Source organism: Mercurialis annua, linkage group LG4 (genome assembly GCF_937616625.2).
Source record: "Mercurialis annua linkage group LG4, ddMerAnnu1.2, whole genome shotgun sequence".
Taxonomy (NCBI): domain Eukaryota; kingdom Viridiplantae; phylum Streptophyta; class Magnoliopsida; order Malpighiales; family Euphorbiaceae; genus Mercurialis; species Mercurialis annua.
The window spans coordinates 11,365,755-11,387,138 of NC_065573.1; the positions used below are offsets into that span (position 1 = coordinate 11,365,755).

At 38.4% G+C, this 21,384-nt stretch overlaps 1 protein-coding gene and 1 non-coding gene across 2 annotated transcripts; one reads left to right on the top strand and one right to left on the bottom strand.

The window, feature by feature from the left end:
- The first annotated feature begins 16,480 nt into the window (after nt 1-16,480).
- On the top strand, nt 16,481-18,454 carry LOC126678261 (uncharacterized). The gene has a single exon (XM_050373162.1). It carries the CDS (start codon nt 16,481-16,483, stop codon nt 18,452-18,454), a length of 1,974 nt encoding a protein of 657 aa, XP_050229119.1.
- Nucleotides 16,877-16,983, bottom strand: LOC126679654 (small nucleolar RNA R71). The gene has a single exon (XR_007640940.1). It is a non-coding gene; the product is annotated as a small nucleolar RNA R71 (small nucleolar RNA).
- Nucleotides 18,455-21,384: the final 2,930 nt, after the last annotated feature.

The window sequence follows — 21,384 nt, forward strand, 5'->3', positions numbered from 1 at the left end:
TGGTATCAAATAATTGCCTAAAAAGCCATCCATAATGTCAGGATTGCACAATCAAGGAGGATTATTCTCCCGAACCCAGCTTGAGAAATCAGGTATCTCTCCAGGCAACACAGGCGAAATAGCTTTTATAGCTCTCCTTCGTTTCCTGGAAGATTCTTCAGGATCCGACATTTCAGAGGATGGAAGTTGGATTGTCTGCACTGGAGTCTCTGTATTGACAGCATTAAGAGAAGCCTGCTCAGGCTCCTCGATCACAACCTCGGCGTCATCGGACAAAACATGATTATCAAGTATCTCCACAACTTCTAAATCAGTTTTAAGAGCAGAGGTCCCGGGAAGAAAGTCTCCTTTGTCTTCCCCCATGGGAACAAACATATCTACTATGAATTCATAAAGAAGAATATTGAAATAAGATCACATCCTACAAAGCAAAGCAAAAAAAAAAAATTAATACCTCCGACTAGATCATAGTCGGCATCGGAGAGACTTTTTGGCGGATCCTCCAAAGACAACCACCGATGTCTCAAAAATTGATTAAACAACACTGCCTTTAGGGGTTTCGCCTCGCTAAACTCGGATATCAGTTCTCCAACTAAGGCCGACCCGAGACAAGACAAAGGAGGAGGTACAAAAAAGAATCGGAAACGCGTAATCTTTTAGGAAGATCGGCAGAGGCAAATGCGTGCTTTACAAAGAAAAATTTGCCCATCCAATCTCCCAAGGGAGAAAAAGAAAAGAAAGATCACCCAGGAATAGGGTGGACTCGTATGAAATAACCATAAAAAATTTCTAATAAACATAAATGACACAAAATAGCTAGAGAAGGGGTATGACCCCAAAGCCTACATATTTCAACAAACGAGACTATGACACGAATCGTATGAGGATGCAATTGAACAATAGGACATTTGAACTCCTGGCAGACAAAAAAAAAGAGAAAAGGGTCTAGTGATAACCTCAGACATGTCTCGAAACTAGCCTCCAATAACATACTTTCAAGGGAAGAACCGAAATATCGATGTGGAGTGACTACGTACCCAGTGGTTGAAACCTTAAAACTAGGAGGAATGAAATACTTCTCACAAATGTTACAGGCCTCGGTATTTAACAACTCAAAAAAGAAGATTTCCTCCATTTCCTCAATGACCGACTTACGATGATAGGACTTAAAAGACCCCATAGACATTGTTAAAGATCGAGGGAAATAAGGAAGGGAAAAACCAGCAAAAACGATTAAAAAGAGAGAATTCAAATCAAAACACAAAAATAAGCAAGAACAGACCCCCAGAAAAGAAGAATAACCAAACAAAATAAGCAAGAAAGGAACAAAACGTACCTGAGAAAAGCAAATGCAGTAGGTCACGCAAAAAATCCAAGTAAAATCTCACAAAATTAAGAACGAAAAAATAATAAGATGAAGAAGAACTCCATAAGAAATGAGAAGAAAAATTTGAATAACAAATGGAGAAGACGACCTAAAATAGAGAGTAACTAATCCCCATAAACGCAATGATTGCGTTTAGAGAATTGAGGAGATGAAACCTTAAAAAACCAACACGTGGCGTAAAAAATGACAGGTGTCGTCCCTCGAGAATCTGAAACGACCTAACAGAAGATACAACGTCTTGCCCAAATCAAGAATAGCAACAAGCAAAAGATTAAAAGAATAAATACTCTGACATTAGCTCACCTGCGAGGGGACTAGTGATGGAAACACAATTCAACACACACACCTAGCATTGGGCCAGTCCAATAAACTCGCCAACAGAAGGTCGCTTAGGACCCCAACATGCATCACCATGGTTGGACGTGTCGGCTTTCTGAATCCTCAATGACTCGCTTGCCTCGAAATATAGTTCACACGACCTTCGCCAAACTAACGAAGACCGAATCCTTCAGGACTCGGTAACATCGACAAAGGCAATCCCTGTATTTGTGAATCTCACAAAGGAGATCACATAACTACTTAGATACAAGATCGGCAAGGATATACTCTATATATTGATGCGGAGATACTCTCCTAATTAGAATACAAGACAAATAGGGGAAGACCTCCATCAGGGGACTCTTCCCTAATAAGGCGGAACCGAGATTCTCTCCCACAAATTAGGGATCTCGCCCGTATGCTAATCCAACTTCTATAAAGGAATCACTTTCCTTAATGTACTCAAACAAGTCATTCCCTCTTAACTATAAAAGGGGTCAAGGTACGTTCATATAGCTCAATTACATTGACATAGTCCGTTTTAAGCTCAATACTGACTTAAGCATCGGAGATTTAATCGGAAAAATCAGTCCGATTAGACATCTACTCTATTTTGCAGGTTCAATCCCGTCGCCGGAGACTCTGAATCCATCAATAATTAATCAACTAATAAATAAATATTTGGCCAAATAACGAAAAAAGGCCAAACCTTATAAGAAAGTTTCACAAAAGTTCAAACCTTTCAAAGTTTCTGTTTCGTCCTGAAATGCAGGTTTTTATTTTAAAAATGTCCAACCCTGAAAAACACACGCTTTTCCTCATGTGGGGCTTATGTGGCGTGCCATACGTAATCCACCATTGCAAACACTAGGTTAAAAGTGCAAATAAATTCTTATATTTTTCTCTAAAAATGTTTATATCCTCAAACTTTAAATTGTTTCAGGGCATTTTTGAAACGAAAACTTGCATTTCTGAACGAAACATAAACTTTTGAAAGGTTTGGACATTTTTGAAACAAAAAATTGCGTTTCAGGACGAAACAGAAACTCTTAAAAGGTTTGAACTTTTGTAAAAAAAATTCAAAGGCTTGGCCTTTTTTCGTTATTAAGCCTAAATATTTTATTCAATTTAAAAAATTACTGATTTTTTTTATTAATAATAGTTCTTAAGATGAAATAAATATTTTATTTTAATGTAGAATTTATTAAAATAAATATTTTATTCAATTTTAAAAATTACTGATTTATTTTATTAGTAATAATTCTTAACATGAAATAAATATTTTATTTTAATTTAGAATTTATTAAAATACTCATTTCATATAAGTATTTTTATTTAAGTTGGAAATCTAATAAGAATTATATATTAATAACAACTTTTAAATTAAATAAGTTGTTTGTTTAAGTTGTAAATTCATAAAAATGCTTTTTTTGGTCCTTTCAATTATATTATATAGATTCAAGTAGTATTTTCATATACATATTCATTTCATAATTATCAGTATTTTATAGATAATTATGTAATTATCAATTAAACTTTATACTTATCTTAATTCATTACTACTTTCATAATAATAATTGATGGATCCGGCCTTCGTGACGGGTCATGAATTTCCTTTGATAGCCTTTGACCTGCAAAACAGGGGGTTAGACTGCTCATCGGACGGTGGTTGTCCGATGGGCACTCCGATGCTTAAGTCAGTATTGAGTTTAAGAAAGTATTGTAATTGTAATATGTTATGTAGTTGTGTGTTTAGGCATACCTCAAACTCTTTTTATAGTAGTCGAATGTATACCTTGTAGATATGGAATAGGAAAGTGATTCCTATTTAGTAGGGGTTGACCCTGATTAGAAGTGTGATTCCTTTATTCAGACTAGAGTCATATTTAGGAGCGTCTTCCTAAGTTAGAAGTTATCTTCCTAAATTGGAGGTTGTGTCCAAATAGGAGAGATATTCGAGAATTTTCATAGATCTGCTGATCTGTCCGAATTCCAGGGTCGACGCGCTTTGTCCAAGTCCTCAGGGATTTGGTATTTATCTTTGCGGATAGAGATTGTATTCCAGTCGAGGCGGATCTCATGGATTCGGCCACCGGTTTCGTCCGGCTTAGCCCTTTTGGCAGGAATCCAATATCGTCCGAGAGTGGATCTCCTGAGACTCGGCTCCACAGTACTAATAGTAGGATTTGGTATCCATCATTAGCCCCCCCCCCCCCCGCAAGTGAGCTGAAGTCATGCTATTTATTCCTTGGTAAATTTAGCTCTATTTGAGCCGAGTCGATTCATATGCTGGCGTTCCATTTTGCTTCTTCAGCAAGATTTTCATTTTTTTACTTATGCCGCGTGTCGTTCGTCTATTCCTCGTTGCTTTTGAACTTAAGACAAGTTCCATTTGTTCTGTCACGACCCATTTTCATGAATCGCGACCGGCGCTAGGGTATGGATAATGTAGTACCAAAACACATAGCTAGCATTTCATTTAACATATAAACACTTAAACCTGCAGAAAACCAATGCTGGGGGCAATCGAGACTTCAGCCTAAATCTAGCAGTTATAATATTCAACAATTAAAATAACATGCTTTCCAATAATAATATTAATTCGGCTTAACATAAATAATTCTGAATAATAATGTATCATGCCAAAGCAATAATAATCCAGTCGGACCAATCCGACAACAACTAAAATAAAATAAAGACGTCTAGTCAACTACTGCGGTCTAAGAATAAAATAGTTTGACAGTTTATCAAAAATAAATGGAACCTCCGAGGAAAAGTAAATGCGGAGATCACCAGACTCTCTCAGATCATAACCCTGAGAAAAATTGGGAAAACAACGGGGTTAGATATACTGAGATGAGTTTATACCACTATCTACATTTATTAAGTGGAAACCTTTAAAACCGTTTAAAACATTTAATAACTACGATATTACGAATAATAGTTGGAACCCTAATCCACAATTTTAAATAAATATCATAATCAATTAGGTATGGTCCCGAGAGCTGAGCTACACCGAGTTACCACTGACCACACTTATACCAGAGTCCCGAGAGCTGAGCTACACCGAGTTACTCCACTTGGTCCCGAGAGCTACGCCCACACCGAGTTACCACATTTCCATATATAACTTACCCAGATCAATACCAGTGCGCACGCAGTCCTAATGATGCCCATTAGGTAGCATGTTCCAACTAGAAGCCATAGTATAAAAACAGTTCGAAATATACGTACAGTATATATATTTAATATTAAAATAACAATTTACTTAATAAAGCGGTAAATAGTAAGTACAAACTCACTGTTTCCTAATCCACGTGAATACCGGCAAGCAACTAATCCTGGTTCGCCTCTAGAGCACTAACAACAGACGGGTCCAAACAAATAAAATAACTATTAAAAAAGACTCTAACTCTAGAGAGTACTAGACACCACATAGGACTAGTACAAATAGCACGTCGGAATAAAACAAGCCAGAACACACAAAAATACCAGTAGGTAATAAAGCCCAATTAATAAAAGTTTATTGAGTTCTCGTTTAAAATCTGATTTACAAATATTATTTAATAATATTTAAATAATAATTAATTTTCAAATAGTGGGTTAGCCGAGTTATCATTAACTACCAAGCTAACCTCACTTGTCGGGTGACCAAGTTTAACCCGACTCAAAACATTTATCAATATAAACCCGAGTTTATATTTATAAAATTATTCAATAAAATAATTATCCATTTTAAAAGCGGAACTCAATAAGTTCTTATTTAAGTAACCCAAGTTACATCCCGAAAATCTAATCATTTTAAGTTTATAAAAGTTTAGGGGCTAAAATGTAATTTAACCAATTAGGAACTAAACTGTACTTTAGCCAATTAGGGACTAAGCTGTACTTTAGCCAATTTGATATCCAAAATCAATTTAATTGCTTTTGTTTATAATTAAAACAAAATATAAAGTTACTAACCAAAAACTTAATTAAATAAGTTTTAAAAACATTTAGGGGCTAAATTGTAAATTAGCCAATTTATACCAATTTGAAATTTGAAATTAATTATAATTACCCGAGTAATTATATTAGCTTAATTATAAATACCCATCGTTTTAAATATATTACTTATAACCATATCTAAATTCAAAAGTTATTATTAAACAAATTCAATGGTAATAACTAAAGGGCCTCATTTGTTTTAGTCAAAATAATTTGATAACCATAATGGCTATTTAGCCATCATCTTCAACCTAAAGAGCAAACTAATTTCCCATGCCACGAACAGAGGCAACGTTTCAATAGGAAACCAAACACGAAATTTCCGCCAAGAACAACGCATTATATTCATAAACCGTAACACAAAAATCCCTTAAACACACAATCACGTTACTCAATCCAAACAATCCTTGATCAATGGACACATAATACTCGGTATTTATAAGCAAAAAAAAGGTTTAACAATGGTGGATAATCAATTGAGATAAACCGTACGACGATTCACACAACGGAATAACACGGCTTAATCAATACAATAAATTGGTTCTAACAATTATGGATCCTAATAACATAACAAAATCATCAACATGGAATGGTAACATCGGCAGAAGCCATAAGAAATCAAGAACAGTTTTTAAACTAAAGAAAACGATAACCGAACGGCGATTAAAACGAGGTCGATTACGTACCGTTCAACGAAAACGAGATGGGGAATCGTAGGTACGTGAGTCTAGATTCTCTAGGATCAAACGATTCTGATTTCGATCAACAAACGAGCAAGAACGAATCAGAAAACATAAGGACGTTTAAAAGCGACTTTGGAGGTCGATAACAGCTTCGTTTCTCAGAGAAAGAGCAAGAGGATGGTGGCTAGGGTTTAAGTGAAGTGTGGTGGAGATTTTCTGTCAAGAAAATGTTTTTAAATACTGCACGGATCTAGGTCAAAAACGGGGTGGAAGAGTTGCAGTCACCCGGCTCACCATGGGCTGTTATTGTCTCGAACGAGACTCAGCCAAAAGGCTGAGTTCTCGTTTGAGACATGAGGTCTCGTTCGAAACCTCACAGTTTCGAACGAGACCCAGCGCGTTTTTCAGGTCTCAATTGAGACCTGATTTGCGCGCTTGTGGTTCAACCTTTTGGTTGAACCACAACTCAAGGATCTTTTTTTTAAATCGAACCTAAAATGAATCAAACCACGAACTATTCACGAAACTTAAAATACTCCTCAAAACACACCCAGAACCACGTCGGAAATAAAAAAAATAATTTAAAATTTTACGGGATATTGTATTCTCCCCAACTAATTAAAAATTCGTCCTCGAATTTTAACACGATAATCAATTTACACCAGAACAACACGTAACACAAGTAAAAATCATAAAACAAATCACAGAAAAATAAAGCATCGTACCTCACGGAAAAAGAAAAGGATAGCGATTCCGCATATCCGACTCGGTCTCCCAAGTACATTCTTCAACAGAATGATTGCGCTAGAGGACTTTGACCATCAGAATCTCCTTGTTCCGCAACTTACGCACTTGCGTATCCACAATCTCAACTGGCTGTTCCTCATAGGATAGCTCCTGGTTAATCTCAACACTCTGAGGCATAATCACGTGTGAAGGATCAGAAATACACTTTCTCAACATAGAAACATGAAACACGGGATGTACTAAAGACATGTCTGGGGGCAGAACCAGACGATAAGCCACAGCTCCAATCCTCTCTGAAATCTCATAAGGACCAATATACCTCGGTGCCAACTTTCCCTTGACACCAAAACAAACCACGCCTTTCATAGGCAAAACCCGAAGAAACACAAAATCACCAACATGAAACTCAATGTCTTTACTCTTCGGATCAGCATAACTCTTATGCCGACTAAAATCAGTCTCTAACCCCCGTTTGATCAACGGTACCTTCTCTGAGGTAATCTTAATAATCTCAGCTCCTGAGAGTTTACGCTCTCCGACCTCCTCCCAACAGATAGGAAATCTACACTTGAGCCCGTACAAAGCCTCATACGGCGCCATCTTGATACTCGCGTGATAACTGTTGTTGTAAGAAAACTCAATGAACGGTAGATGAGTATCCCAGCTACCCTGAAAATCGAGAACACACATCCTGAGCATATCCTCCAACGTCTGAATAGTCCTCTCAGACTGACCGTCAGTCTGAGGATGAAAAGCTGTACTGAAATCCAACCGAGAACCCAAGGATTCCTGTAACGCTTTACAGAACCTCGAAGTAAACACAGAACCTCTGTCTGAAATAATAGAAACCGGTACACCATGCAAACTTAAAATCCTGTCGATGTACAACTGAGCCAACCTCGAAGCAGTATACGAAACCTTTATCGGAAGGAAATGAGCTGACTTGGTCATACGGTCAACTATAACCCAGATGGAATCGTACCCCTGTTGAGTACATGGTAAACCAACCACAAAATCCATAGCAATCCGCTCCCACTTCCACTCTGGAATAGGTAGTGGCTGTAGATAGCCAAAAGGCCTCTGATGCTCCAGCTTCACCTGCTGGCAAGTCAGACATTTAGAAACATACTCAGCAACATCCTTCTTTATTCCGCTCCACCAGTAGGTACCCTTAAGATCATGGTACATCTTAGTAGAACCCGGATGAACACTATAAGCAGATTTGTGTGCTTCCTCCAGAATCTGGTCCCTCAAACCATCTGAATCTGGAACACACAATACCAGAAGGCAATGCCAAAACCGGAGCTGTAGTCAAAATCTCCTTGAGCTTCTCAAAGCTCGCCTCGCACTTGTCAGTCCACTCAAACTTAACACCTTTCTGTGTTAGTTTAGTCAACGGTGCAGATATTCTGGAGAAATCTTGCACGAACCGACGATAGTAGCCAGCTAAACCCAGAAAACTTCTGATCTCGGTAACTGACCTCGGCCTCTGCCAATCCATAACCGCTTCAATCTTCTTCGGATCAACCTTGATCCCATCTTTCGACACCACGTGTCCTAGAAAGGTAACCTGATCCAACCAGAACTCACATTTTGAGAACTTAGCATACAACTGATGCTCACGCAACGTCTGTAGTATAGTCCTCAAATGGTAAGCATGCTCCTCCTCACTCCGAGAATAGATCAAAATGTCATCAATGAAGACGATAACAAATTGATCCAAAAACGGCTTGAACACTCTGTTCATCATATCCATAAACGTTGCTGGTGCGTTTGTCAGACCAAAGGACATAACCAGAAATTCAAAATGTCCTTACCGCGTCCGAAAAGCAGTCTTAGGCACATCTACATCACAGATCCGAAGTTGATGATACCCAAACCTAAATCAATCTTGGAAAAACACTTCGCACCCTGCAACTGGTCAAACAAATCATCGATGCGACGAAGAGGATATCTGTTCTTGACAGTAACCTTGTTCAACTGTCTGTAGTCGATACACAGTCGAAAGGAACCGTCTTTCTTTTTCACAAACAGAACTGGAGCACCTCATGGAGAAGTACTCGGTCTGATGAACCCGCTATCCAACAACTCTTGTAACTGGTCCTTCAACTCCTTCAGCTTTGCAGGAGCCATCCGATACGGCGGTATCGAAATCGGAGCTGTACCAGGAACAACATCAATGCAAAACTCAATCTCACGGTCAGGTGGTAATCAAGGCAATTCTTCTGGAAACACATCAGTGAACTCATTCACTATCGGAACACTATGCTTATCACCACTACCAACCTCTAAATCACGAACCACAGCAAGGAAACCCTGGCAACCCTTGACTAACATCTGCTTCGCCTTGATGGCGGAAATCAAATTCTTAGGTGTCTCTGCCTTTTCTCCCTGAAAGGAAAAAGGTAGATCACCTGGAATCCGAAACTCGACTGAATTCCCTCGACAGTCAATAGAAGCAAAGTGGCGTGACAGCTAATCCATTCCCAAGATAACATCAAAAGAAAGAACGTCAAGCACAATCAAATCAGCACATAATTCTCTACCCTGAATAACCAATGGACAAGAAGGATAAACGACGTCCACTACTACACCTTCAGACATAGGAGTAGACACTGCTAGAGGCTCACTCAAAACAGATGGTGCAATACCCAATTTCCCCATAAAACACGTAGACACAAACGAATGGGTTGCACCCGCATCAAATAATACCAAAGCACTAGTAAAAGAAATCGGAATGGTACCTTTCACCACAGCATTTGATGCACGCGCATCCTGAGGAGTAAGTGCGAACACTCTGGCCTGACCCTGCGGTTGCTGCTGAGAACTATGCCCAGTATCATAACTGTTGGAACCTCTACCACCGTTACCACGGCCACCAAAACCTCTGCCACCAGAACCTCGGCCCCGCTGGCCATCAAAAGATGATGCAGGTTGACAGTACCCTACAGACTGTGTAAACGCAGGTCTCTGCTGCTGGTAAGACGACTGCGCCGTACTGGAGTTAGACATCTGCTGCCCAGATGTCGGACACTCCTTGGAAAAATGACCCGGCTGGCCACAAGAGAAACAATCTCCAAGAGCTAACTGACACTGACCATAGTGCCTGCGTCTGCAATACTGACAGAACGGAATGTTCGATCCACCATTGTATCCGCGTCCTGAACCACGGTTACTCCCACTGCTACTAGAACTGTACGGAGCATTCATAGTACTATGCCTCCCCTTGTTATGTGTACGGCGACTCCCCTTATTGGCATGAGAAGAGCCACTGTAGTAGTTCCCACTACCATGTTGCGCTGGGGCCTGTTGCCCCCACTAGGAAGATCACTCTTTCCCTTCTAATTCTGGAAAGGGTCAGAGATCGTCCCAAACTGAATCAACGAATTCTCCATCCGTCGAGCACTATCCACTACCCGAGAAAACTCCATGTCTGCCCCTATCAGCAAAGGGAGAAATTCCGAGCCTAAACCCCTAATATAGCGGTTGTTCACTCGCCCTCGATCACCCTGTAAATCTGTAGCAAACCGCCCCAAACGGACAAACTCTGTAGTATAGTCTATCACTGATCTATCCCCTTTCTTCAAACTTAGCAGCTTTTCTCTGAAATTCTCAGTAACAGAGAAGGGTAGATAGTAACCTCCGAACCTGTTCACAAAATCAGCCCAAGACAATGTAGCCACTCTGGCCTGATGTTATCGCGAAACCAGTCCTTAGCTGGACCCTTCAGCGACATCTCCACAAGCATCACTGATTGACGCTCAGTAGCTTGAATTCTCTGACTATTGTACTCAAACTCTTCCAGAAAGTCAAGAGCATCCCCAGTACCATCTAAAGAAGTCAGATTCAACTTCGTGTAGGTCATCACCATCTCTCTGTCTGTCGAAATTTGACCGACACCAGCAAGTCCACCCATACCAGCTACAGCACCAGCCTGAGGTTGTTGTTGCTGCGTTAACTGACCCAGCACAGTACACTGATTCTGTAGAAGAGTCTGATTGTTCTGCATTTCGACAATCCCAGCCAAGAAAGTAGTGAAGTCGAACGCCTGCATATTCGGTGCCTGTTGCACCCCTGGTGCCTGTTGCACGTTCGGTGCCTGCTGCACATTTGGTGCCTGCTGCACATTCGGTGCCTGAACACCTGCTGCACCACGTCCTCTAGCTCCACCTCTACCAGCACCAGCTCCTCTGCCTCTACCTCTGCCAGCACCTCTACCCCTACCACGTCCAACATTGGTTGGAACTGGTGGTACATTCTGATCGACTTCCATGGAAATCGCATAATCAGCCTCAGCTTCTTGCTCTGCCGCAGCACGAGCACGAGTACGAACAACGTTGTCCATATCCTAAAGATTGAGCAACAACAATTTAAATAACACGTAATTCATACCCAAGTATGAAACAAAACAAGTAATAATTAGGATTTCCCGAGAAATCAACAGCATTAAAATATTCACCCAAGTGAAATAAATTTAACATTTAACAGCATCAAATCAACATATAATGACCAACTCGATGCAATCCTATTGGTGTAGGCAGAATGTTTTAAAAATCAAAAGATGACATTTTTAAAGACATGACAGAAACCTATATCCGCAGTAGTTCCTAAGACACAACCATACTTAATAGAGTAAACACATAGCATGCAAATGGCCTTGGTTTGAAACCAAAGCTCTGATACCAAGTTTGTCAGGACCCATTTTCATGAATCGCGACCAGCGCTAGGATATGGGTAATGTAGTACCAAAACCTGTAGCTAGCCTTTCATTTAACATATAAACACTTAAACCTGCAGAAAACCAATGCTCGGGGGCAACCGAGACTTCAGCCTAAATCTAGCAGTTATAATATTCAACAATTAAAATAACATACTTTCCAATAATAATATTAATTCAGCTTAACATAAATAATTCTGAATAATAATGTATCGTGCCAAAGCAATAATAATCCAGTCGGACCAATCCGACGACAACTAAAATAAAATAAAGACGTCTAGTCAACTACTGCGGTCTAAGAATAAAATAGTTTGACAGTTTATCAAAAATAAATGGAACCTCCGAGGAAAAGTAAATACGGAGATCACCAGACTCTCTCAGATCATAACCCTGGGAAAAATTGAGAAAACAACGGGGTCAGATATACTGAGATGAGTTTATACCACTATCTACATTTATTAAGTGGAAACCTTTAAAACCATTTAAAACATTTAATAACGATATTACGAATAATAGTTGGAACCCTAATCCACAATTCTAAATAAATATCATAATCCATTAGGTCTGGTCCTGAGAGCTGAGCTACACCGAGTTACCACTGACCACACTTATACCAGAGTCCCGAGAGCTGAGCTACACCGAGTTACTCTACTTGATCCCGAGAGCTACGCTCACACCGAGTTACCATATTTCCATATATAACTTACCCAGATCAATACCGGTGCGCACACAGTCCTAATGATGCCCATTAGGCAGCATGTTCCAACTAGAAGCCATAATATAAAAACAGTTCGAAATATACGTACAGTATATATATTTAATATTAAAATAACAATTTACTTAATAAAGCGGTAAATAGTAAGTACAAACTCACTGTTTCCTAATCCACGTGAATACCGGCAAGCAACTAATCCTGGTTCGCCTCTGGAGCACGAACAACAGACGGGTCTAGATAAATAAAATAACTATTAAAACAGACCCTAACTCTAGAGAGTACTAGACACCACATAGGACTAGTACAAATAGCACGTCGGAATAAAACAAGCCAGAACAAACAAAAATACCCAATAGGTAATAAAGCCCAATTAATAAAAGTTTATTGAGTTCTCGTTTAAAATATAAAAACCGAACCAAACCTTTAATTTGATCCAAACCAACCCGAAATTAATTTTGGTTTGGTTAAAATGGATTGGTTTGGTTTCAAATTATAAAAAAAGTATGGTTTTTGGTTTTGGTTTGATTTCAACTAGTGGTTAACCGAACCGACCGAAAAACCTAAGTTTACAATAATATTATTTTTATTAATATTTATATATATATAAATAAATATAAAATTTATTTATTGAAATATTTATATATAAATATAATATGTGCGTATAGATACATATATGAAAATAAAATATATAAACTAATACACACATATAAGTAAAAATTATTACGTATAATTTTAATTTTTACGTATAATTATATATAATATTTATCTAAATCTATATTAACCAAACCGAACCAAACCGAACCGAAACCGATGCTAAAGTTTGGTTATCCGAACCGAAATTTTACGTAAATATTTGGCGTGGTTTGGTTTTTATATTTTCCCTTAAAATATGGTTTGGTTTTGGAGTTTACTAAACCAAACCGAACCGAACCGAACCATGCTCACCCCTAGATATAAGGACTTATTAGCCACTTCATGGGCCATCCAATTACACATTCTCTTAACATGTGAAAATCCACACGAATTAAACAACGATGATAAGCGAACGGAATCAATAATTATGACTTCTATTCTGCCGGTATATTCTTCTTGCATTGTGCGCATACCAAGAGCCTCAACAAGTTCTGGTGATGGTAAACTTGAAAATCGATGAGAAGTGCAATAAGTGATAAAACTTGAAGAATTTATACAAACCATACCAACAATGGCAATGCGATTTCTTTTATTAAGAGCTGCATCAAAAGTTATCTTCATCAAGTCAGGCGGGGGTGGCCGCCAGTGCTGCACCTGCCCAGTCATCCTGTGAGTACCGACAAAGGCTTGATAGAAAGTAATCTGCATTGATAAAAATTCATGTAACTGTGCTGATGCTCTGCATATCACATATGAGACTGACCAAGTGTTATTACTAAAACACTTATCATTTTTTGCAAGCCATATTCTCCAACTTATTACTACCATCAAATTACGTTGATTAGAAGTATCATGACCATACAAGGTTATTGGATATATTATTTAAATTGAAAACTGTCAATTAATCCAAAAAAAAATATTTCAATTAATGTAGGATCTTATAAGGAATACAATAACCTCACAAGGAGTAGAGAACTTCATAAGAAGGACAATAACCTCACAAGGAGTAAAAAACCTCACAAGGAGTACAATAACCTCACAAGGAGTACAAAACCTCACAAGGAGTACAAAACCTCACAAGGAGTACAATAACCTCATGAGGAGGCTAATAATCACCGACGGTCCTCGACTTTTACCTTAAGCTTCCGTAAACCTCCTATACTTTCAAAAGCTTCTGATAAGTCTATATTTTACGTCAATTTAAGATCATTTGTATTGCATTTTTGAGTCTCTTATTGCGTAAAATAGAGAGCTTTATACTCACTTTTACCTTTTTGTAATTTTTAATATAAAATGTAAATACTTAGCATTCTGGAGTATAATTGAATAAACAGAGCAAAAATAAAGTGAAAGTCAAGCCGGATTGATTCTATCATGTCCAAGAAGAAGAATAATGGAGAATCAAGTCTAAATGCAAGCAACATAGCCGCTGAATCAGTTGCTGAAAGTTTAGATCGAAAAGCTGAAAAGTCGGACATATGTCCGTATTCGGATCATATCTGGAGCTAAAAATATCCAAATTATATGGTTAAACATGTCATGGAAAGATAAGAGATAGATCTACAAATTTCATGAAGAAACCAAGCCCAAATTCGGACTCGAACCGGCTCGAAATCAGCCTCTAGGTTCCGGGTTGAACCGAGTCAAACCGAATTGAACCAGAAATTGAGCACAAACAGCAGCTCAGCCGGCCTTCAGCCGGCCCACGACTTTGAGCCGGCCAAGGGCCGGCTGACTTCTGGTCTTGGAGACATTTTCTGATTTTGGGAGAATCGCTTGGGGATTCATGGCAAAAACACTCATACACCTTCCATAAGCAACATATATTGAGTTCACACTTAAAGAGATCTTCCTTGACTTGCACTCAAAGAAAGAGTGTTGACAAAATGATCATTAAGGAAGAAGAAATCATTGTTGATTTAGATCAATCTTCTTTTGAAAACAAGATAAGTCAACTTTGATACACTTAAGCTTCTTTTGGATACAAGATAAGTGAACCTTGATCCTCTCAAGCTCATTATGAAAGAACTTGATTATCACTCCAAGAATATATCAAGATGATATTGAATCAAGTTATCTTTGGAAATGAAATAAGTGAATCATGATTCACTCAAGATGGTTATGGAAGAACTTGCTCCCTACTCCGCTCTATATGGAAAGAAGAGATACAAAGCTTGATCATCACTCAAATTCCATGAGGAGAAGAGAGATTCTTGACTTGGCTACCACTCCTTTTATGCCTATAAATAGGACACATTTGTGTAGAGAGAAGGACATTAACTTACACTTGCAATTGTGTAAACACTTACTCTAAGATAGTTCTTATCAATCATTATTTTTCTTTTCATTTCTCTTCTCATATGTTCTCAAGGTACAACAATTACATTGTTATTTTCAATATGACAATGGATTGCTAAATCTTTAAACTAGGATTAGGGATGTAACCTAGTTGAAGGGGAAGTCTTGATTATGTATTAGTGCATCTCATTAATGTTGTTAAACAAGAGTTTTCTTTAAATCTCTTATGGTGATCATGAATATTAAGATTAGCTACCTTAATGTTTTTATTCTAGAATAAATGTGAAGTACCTATCGGTGAAGCATGAATTTGGATCTAGAGATTTAAACACAATTTACTTAAGAGTAGAGATATGTCTAAGGAATTGTGATGACATTAATTGTTTTGCTTAATGGGTTTAATTAATTAACATGGTAATTGAGAAATATCCAGAATTAATTAAACACAAGTTTATGTCTCGAGAGAGAATAAATATATCGTAGAAACAATTGTCATGGAAAAGCTTTTGAGATGTATTATTGCATATGATAGAATTTCCCCTCGACTACGGTGAAACCCGAAATCCTAGTTGTTTTAAATCTTGATATTTTATCCAAAATATTCTTTCATTTCATATTACTTAATTAATTGTTTTTAACATCAAATCAAATTAACAGAACGCTTACTTTACAAAAGTTCAATTAAATAACATTTTAAAGAGTTCGTCCTTTGTGGATTCGACCTCGGAATACTCCGAGTATTGCTTGCTACAATTGATTCTGTGCACTTGCAGAATTAAGCGATCAAGTTTTTGGCGCTGTTGCCGGGGACGACGGTTTTAAATTGTTATTTCTTTAATTTTTGTGTTTTTATTTCTAAAACTCTTTCAAGTGTGAATCTCAGGTAGTATATGCAGCGAAGGAGTTCCAAGAGCACAGACAGCGCAGAACTACTACCCTTGAACCAAGAGATCGAACGCATTTGCAGAAGGAATCGAAAAGAAAAGAGTCAAATAATGCCGAATCAAGTAGATCATGTTGTTAATGCGCCTTCCGCGCATCGACTGAGAGACATTCAAAGGCCAGTAGTGGTAAACAATCCTTCATGCATCCGAATCACGGATGAAGCTCGGAACTATGAGCTTAAAACAATTCATCTTAATATGTTGCCTCAATTCAATGGAATGGCGGTTGATGACCCTTTGGCGTTCATCAAAGAATTCTACAGTGTGGTCGAAACTTTTCCATTGAATAGATTGACAGAGGAGGAACTAAGGAAAAGATGTTTTCCTTATTGCATGAAGTTGAGTGCGAGGACTTGGCTTTTGAACTTGCCTGAAGGATCATTCAGTACGTGGGAAGAAGTGTATAATGCTTTCATTACAAAATACTATTCCCCGCAAAAGACTCTTGATCTTCGCGACAAGATCTATAATTTCACTCAATTGGATGGCGAACCATTCCATGAGGCATGGGAACGCTTCAAGATGCTTCTTGCTCAATGCCCACATCATTGCTTTGATGAGTTATTATTAACTCAAATGTTCTTTGAGGGATTTACTATGAGTGGACAAACTTTAGTCGAAACGGCATCCGGAGGAAGTTATGGAGAAAAGACGGCAACTGAGATAAATCAAATCTATGAGAATGTCGCTTTAAATTCTCAACAAAGAGCTATTAGAGGACGAAGGGCAGCCGTACATGAGGTAGCTTCACAACATGACATTGTATTAGAAGTTGCTGAGCTAACTAAGCAAGTGAAGATGCTGTTTAGCCAAAATCAGCAATCAACAGAGACTTGTGCTGTCTGTGGCATCCAGGGGCATATTGCAACTTCTTGCAATTATGCCAACGAGGTTCAATCAGAGGAAGCCAATTTTGTGAGCTACAATCAAAACAGACAACCAAGGAATGATCCTTACTCAAATACATATAATCCAGGGAGGCGGAATCATCCAAATTTTTCATGGAGAGATGGAAACAACGCTAACTTACAAGGACCACCTGGATTTCAACAGAATAGACCGGCACCTCCACCCCCACAACAAGAAAATAAACCATCTCTCGAAGATATGATGGCACAATTTATGGAAAATCAAGATGGCCATAATAAGAAGATGGAACAGCGAATGAGCCAAATCGAGAATGCGCATCAATCTTCGATCCATAATGTGGAACGTCAACTTGGGCAATTAGCCAGAAAGATAGCTGAAAGAGAACAAGGAAAATTCCCAAGCAACACCGAGACCAATCCTAAGGAAGGAGCTATGGCTATCTCTATAAGGAGTGGTAAGGAAGTTGACAACTCACCAAAAGAGAAAAAGAAAGATAACCACATTGTGATTGAGGAGGAGGAGGCCAATAAAAATTTGGAGGAGGAAATTACTGTGGAAAAATCTCCACCAACAGTCAAGGCATACGTTCCTCCAATACCATACCCTCAGCGACAAAGGAAGAGGATAAACGAGCTACATTTTCAGAAGTTTCTTGATATTTTCAAGAAAATTCAAATCAACATTCCATTTACCGAGGCATTGGCACAAATGCCCTTGTACGCAAAGTTCTTGAAGGAGATTGTTTCTAACAAGAACAAATTGGAGGAATATTCAATGGTGGCTCTGACTGAGGAATGCAATGCAATACTGCAAAAGAAACTACCACCAAAGCTAAAGGATTCAGGGAGTTTTTCTATTCCCTGTACTATTGGAAATGTTAACGTTGCTAGTTTTTTATGTGATTTAGGCGCTAGCATCAATCTGATGCCACTATCTTTGGTACGGAAGTTAGGGATTACTGAAATGAAACCTACTACGGTTTCATTACAGCTGGCAGACAGATCAGTAAAGAGACCATTTGGCATAGTGGAGGATTTATTGGTAAAAGTTGGTAAAATCTATTTACCTGCTGATTTTTTGGTCCTTGATATGAATGATGATGTGGATTTATCCATTATTCTAGGCAGACCATTTTTGTTACAGGACGAGTGTTGATAGATGTGCAAAGCGGAAAATTGACATTTAGGGTAGGTGAAGACATAGAAGAATTCAACATCATTAAATCCCTAAAGAACTCTGAATTTGTTGACTCATGTAACAGTGTTGATATAATCGATAAGATTGTAGATGAAACATTTGTGAAAGAGTAATATAATGAACCGCTAGAAGCATGTTTAGCTATGAGCCTAGATGAAACAAATGATAATATAGAGATCATTGAATATGCACTTAGCTTGGAGGGTAACGGTTTTAAGAAATTCAAACATTTTGTTAAGTTTGAAGAACTTGGAGAAGGTAAGAAAAAACCAGAACCTTCTGAAAAGGTGCCACCCAAGGTAGAATTAAAAACTTTACCTGCCCATCTGAAATATGCATTTTTAGGAGCTAATGACACTTATCCTGTGATTGTTTCTGCTAAACTGAGTTCCACATAAGAAGAAAAGTTGTTGAGGATTTTGAGAAATCGCATGAATACGATAGCTTGGACTATAGCCGACATCAAAGGCATTAGTCCATCTATATGCATGCACAAGATCCTGATGGAGGACGAATTTAAACCAAGCGTTCAAGGTCAGAGGCGATTAAATCCCAACATGAAGGAAGTTGTGCGAGCCGAAGTAATCAAATTACTTGATGCAGGTATCATTTATCCAATTTCTGACAGTTATTGGGTGAGTCCTGTACAGGTAGTTCCAAAAAAAGGAGGCACAACTGTGGTGAAAAATGAAAATAACGAGCTAATCCCAACCAGGGTGGTTACTGGTTGGAGAGTTTGCATAGACTATCGAAAGTTAAACACAGCTACCCGCAAAGACCATTTTCCCTTACCTTTCATCGATCAAATGCTTGAGCGATTAGCTGGCTATGCATACTATTGCTTTTTGGATGGCTATTCGGGGTATAACCAAATTGCAATTGAACCAGAGGATCAAGAGAAAACAACATTCACATGCCCCTACGGTACATTTGCATATCGTCGTATGCCATTCGGTATGTGTAATGGCCCCGCTACCTTTCAGCGTCGTATGATGTCTATCTTTTCTGACATGGTAGAAGACATCATTGAAATCTTCATGGATGATTTTTCCGTGTTTGGATCATCTTTTGATACGTGTCTCGCAAATTTAGACAAAGTTTTGCAACGATGTGAGGAAACTAATCTTGTTTTGAATTGGGAAAAATGTCATTTCATGGTACAAGAGGGCATAGTTCTTGGTCATAAAATTTCTGAAAAAGGAATGGAGGTAGATCGAGCAAAGATTGAGGTAATTGAAAAAATACCACCTCCAACTAATGTTAAAGCAATCCGAAGTTTTCTTGGGCATGCTGGTTTTTACAGACGATTCATAAAAGATTTCTCAAAAATTGCAAAACCTCTATGCTCACTGCTTGTTAAAGATGTTTCTTTCGTGTTTGATGATGTTTGTCTGACAGCATTCCAAAAGTTAAAAGAGGCTTTAATCTCCGCTCCAATTATAGCATCACCTGACTGGAGTTTACCATTTGAAGTAATGTGTGATGCCAGTGATTATGCGTTAGCGTCAGTGTTGGGTCAACGGAAAGACAAGAAATTGCATGTCATTTATTATGCAAGCAAAGTGCTTAATGATGCTCAAATAAACTACACAACAACTGAAAAAAGAATTGTTAGCAGTTGTGTACTCATTTGACAAATTTAGATCTTATCTTGTTGGCTCGAAAGCTATTGTGTATACAGATCATGCGGCGATCAAATATCTTTTGGCAAAAAAGGATGCAAAACCAAAATTAATTCGTTGGGTAATTCTTTTACAAGAATTTAACTTCGAAATTAGAGACAAGAAAGGAGCAGAAAATGTAGTAGCCGACCATCTTTCTCGAATGGAACAAGGAGTAGAAGATGATGGAGATGAAATCAACGATTCCTTTCCGGACGAGAAACTTTGGGCAATTAAGGAACTACCACGACCATGGTTTGCAGACATAGTGAACTTTTTGGCATCAAAAGTGTTACCCGAGAATTTAAACTTCCACCAAAAGAGAAATTTTTTATCTGAGATAAAATTTTACATGTGGGATGACCCTTTGTTGTTCAGAACTTGTGCAGATGGCATAATAAGAAGATGTGTGCCTAACGAAGAGATGCATTTGATCCTAAATGAATGTCATTCTTCACCATACGGAGGACATCATGGTCCTGATAAAACAGCCGCAAAAGTGCTGCAATGTGGTTTTTTCTGGCCCACATTGTTCAAAGACGCTAGGAGTTTCATCATGGCTTGTGATCGGTGTCAAAGAACAGGCAACATTGGCAAGGGAAATGAAATGCCGCAACAAGGAATTTTGGAGGTAGAATTGTTTGATGTGTGGGGAATCGACTTCATGGGTCCATTCCCACCCTCGTACGGTAACGCTTACATATTAGTTGCTGTTGATTACGTGTCCAAGTGGGTAGAAGCTGTAGCATTACCCGATAACACTGCGAATAGCGTTGTCAAGTTTGTGAAGAAACAAATTTTCAATGTTTTCGGTGTTCCTCGGGCCATCATTAGTGATAATGGAGTGCATTTCAAAAATTATAAGTTCAAAACTCTTTTGAGTAAAAATGGTTGCCAACACCGTGTTGGAACAACTTACCACCCTCAAACGAGTGGTCAAGTTTAAATTTCAAATAGAGAACTTAAACAAATTTTGGAAAAAACAGTTGGTGCGTCCAGAAAAGATTGGGCTATTAAATTAGACGATGCTTTGTGGGCATATAGAACGGCCTATAAAACTCCTTTAGGGATGTCGCCCTATAGGTTAGTTTTTGGCAAACCGTGTCATTTACCCGTCGAGTTGGAACATAGAGCTTATTGGGTAATAAAACAGCTGAATTATAATTTCGAATCCGCGGGTGAAAAAAGACTTTTGCAGCTCAATGAGTTAGATGAAATACGGCGTGA

Bases quoted from the DNA above. Each gene is read 5' to 3' on its own strand.
- LOC126678261 (XM_050373162.1), top strand. From the start codon at position 16,481: ATGCCGAATCAAGTAGATCATGTTGTTAATGCGCCTTCCGCGCATCGA.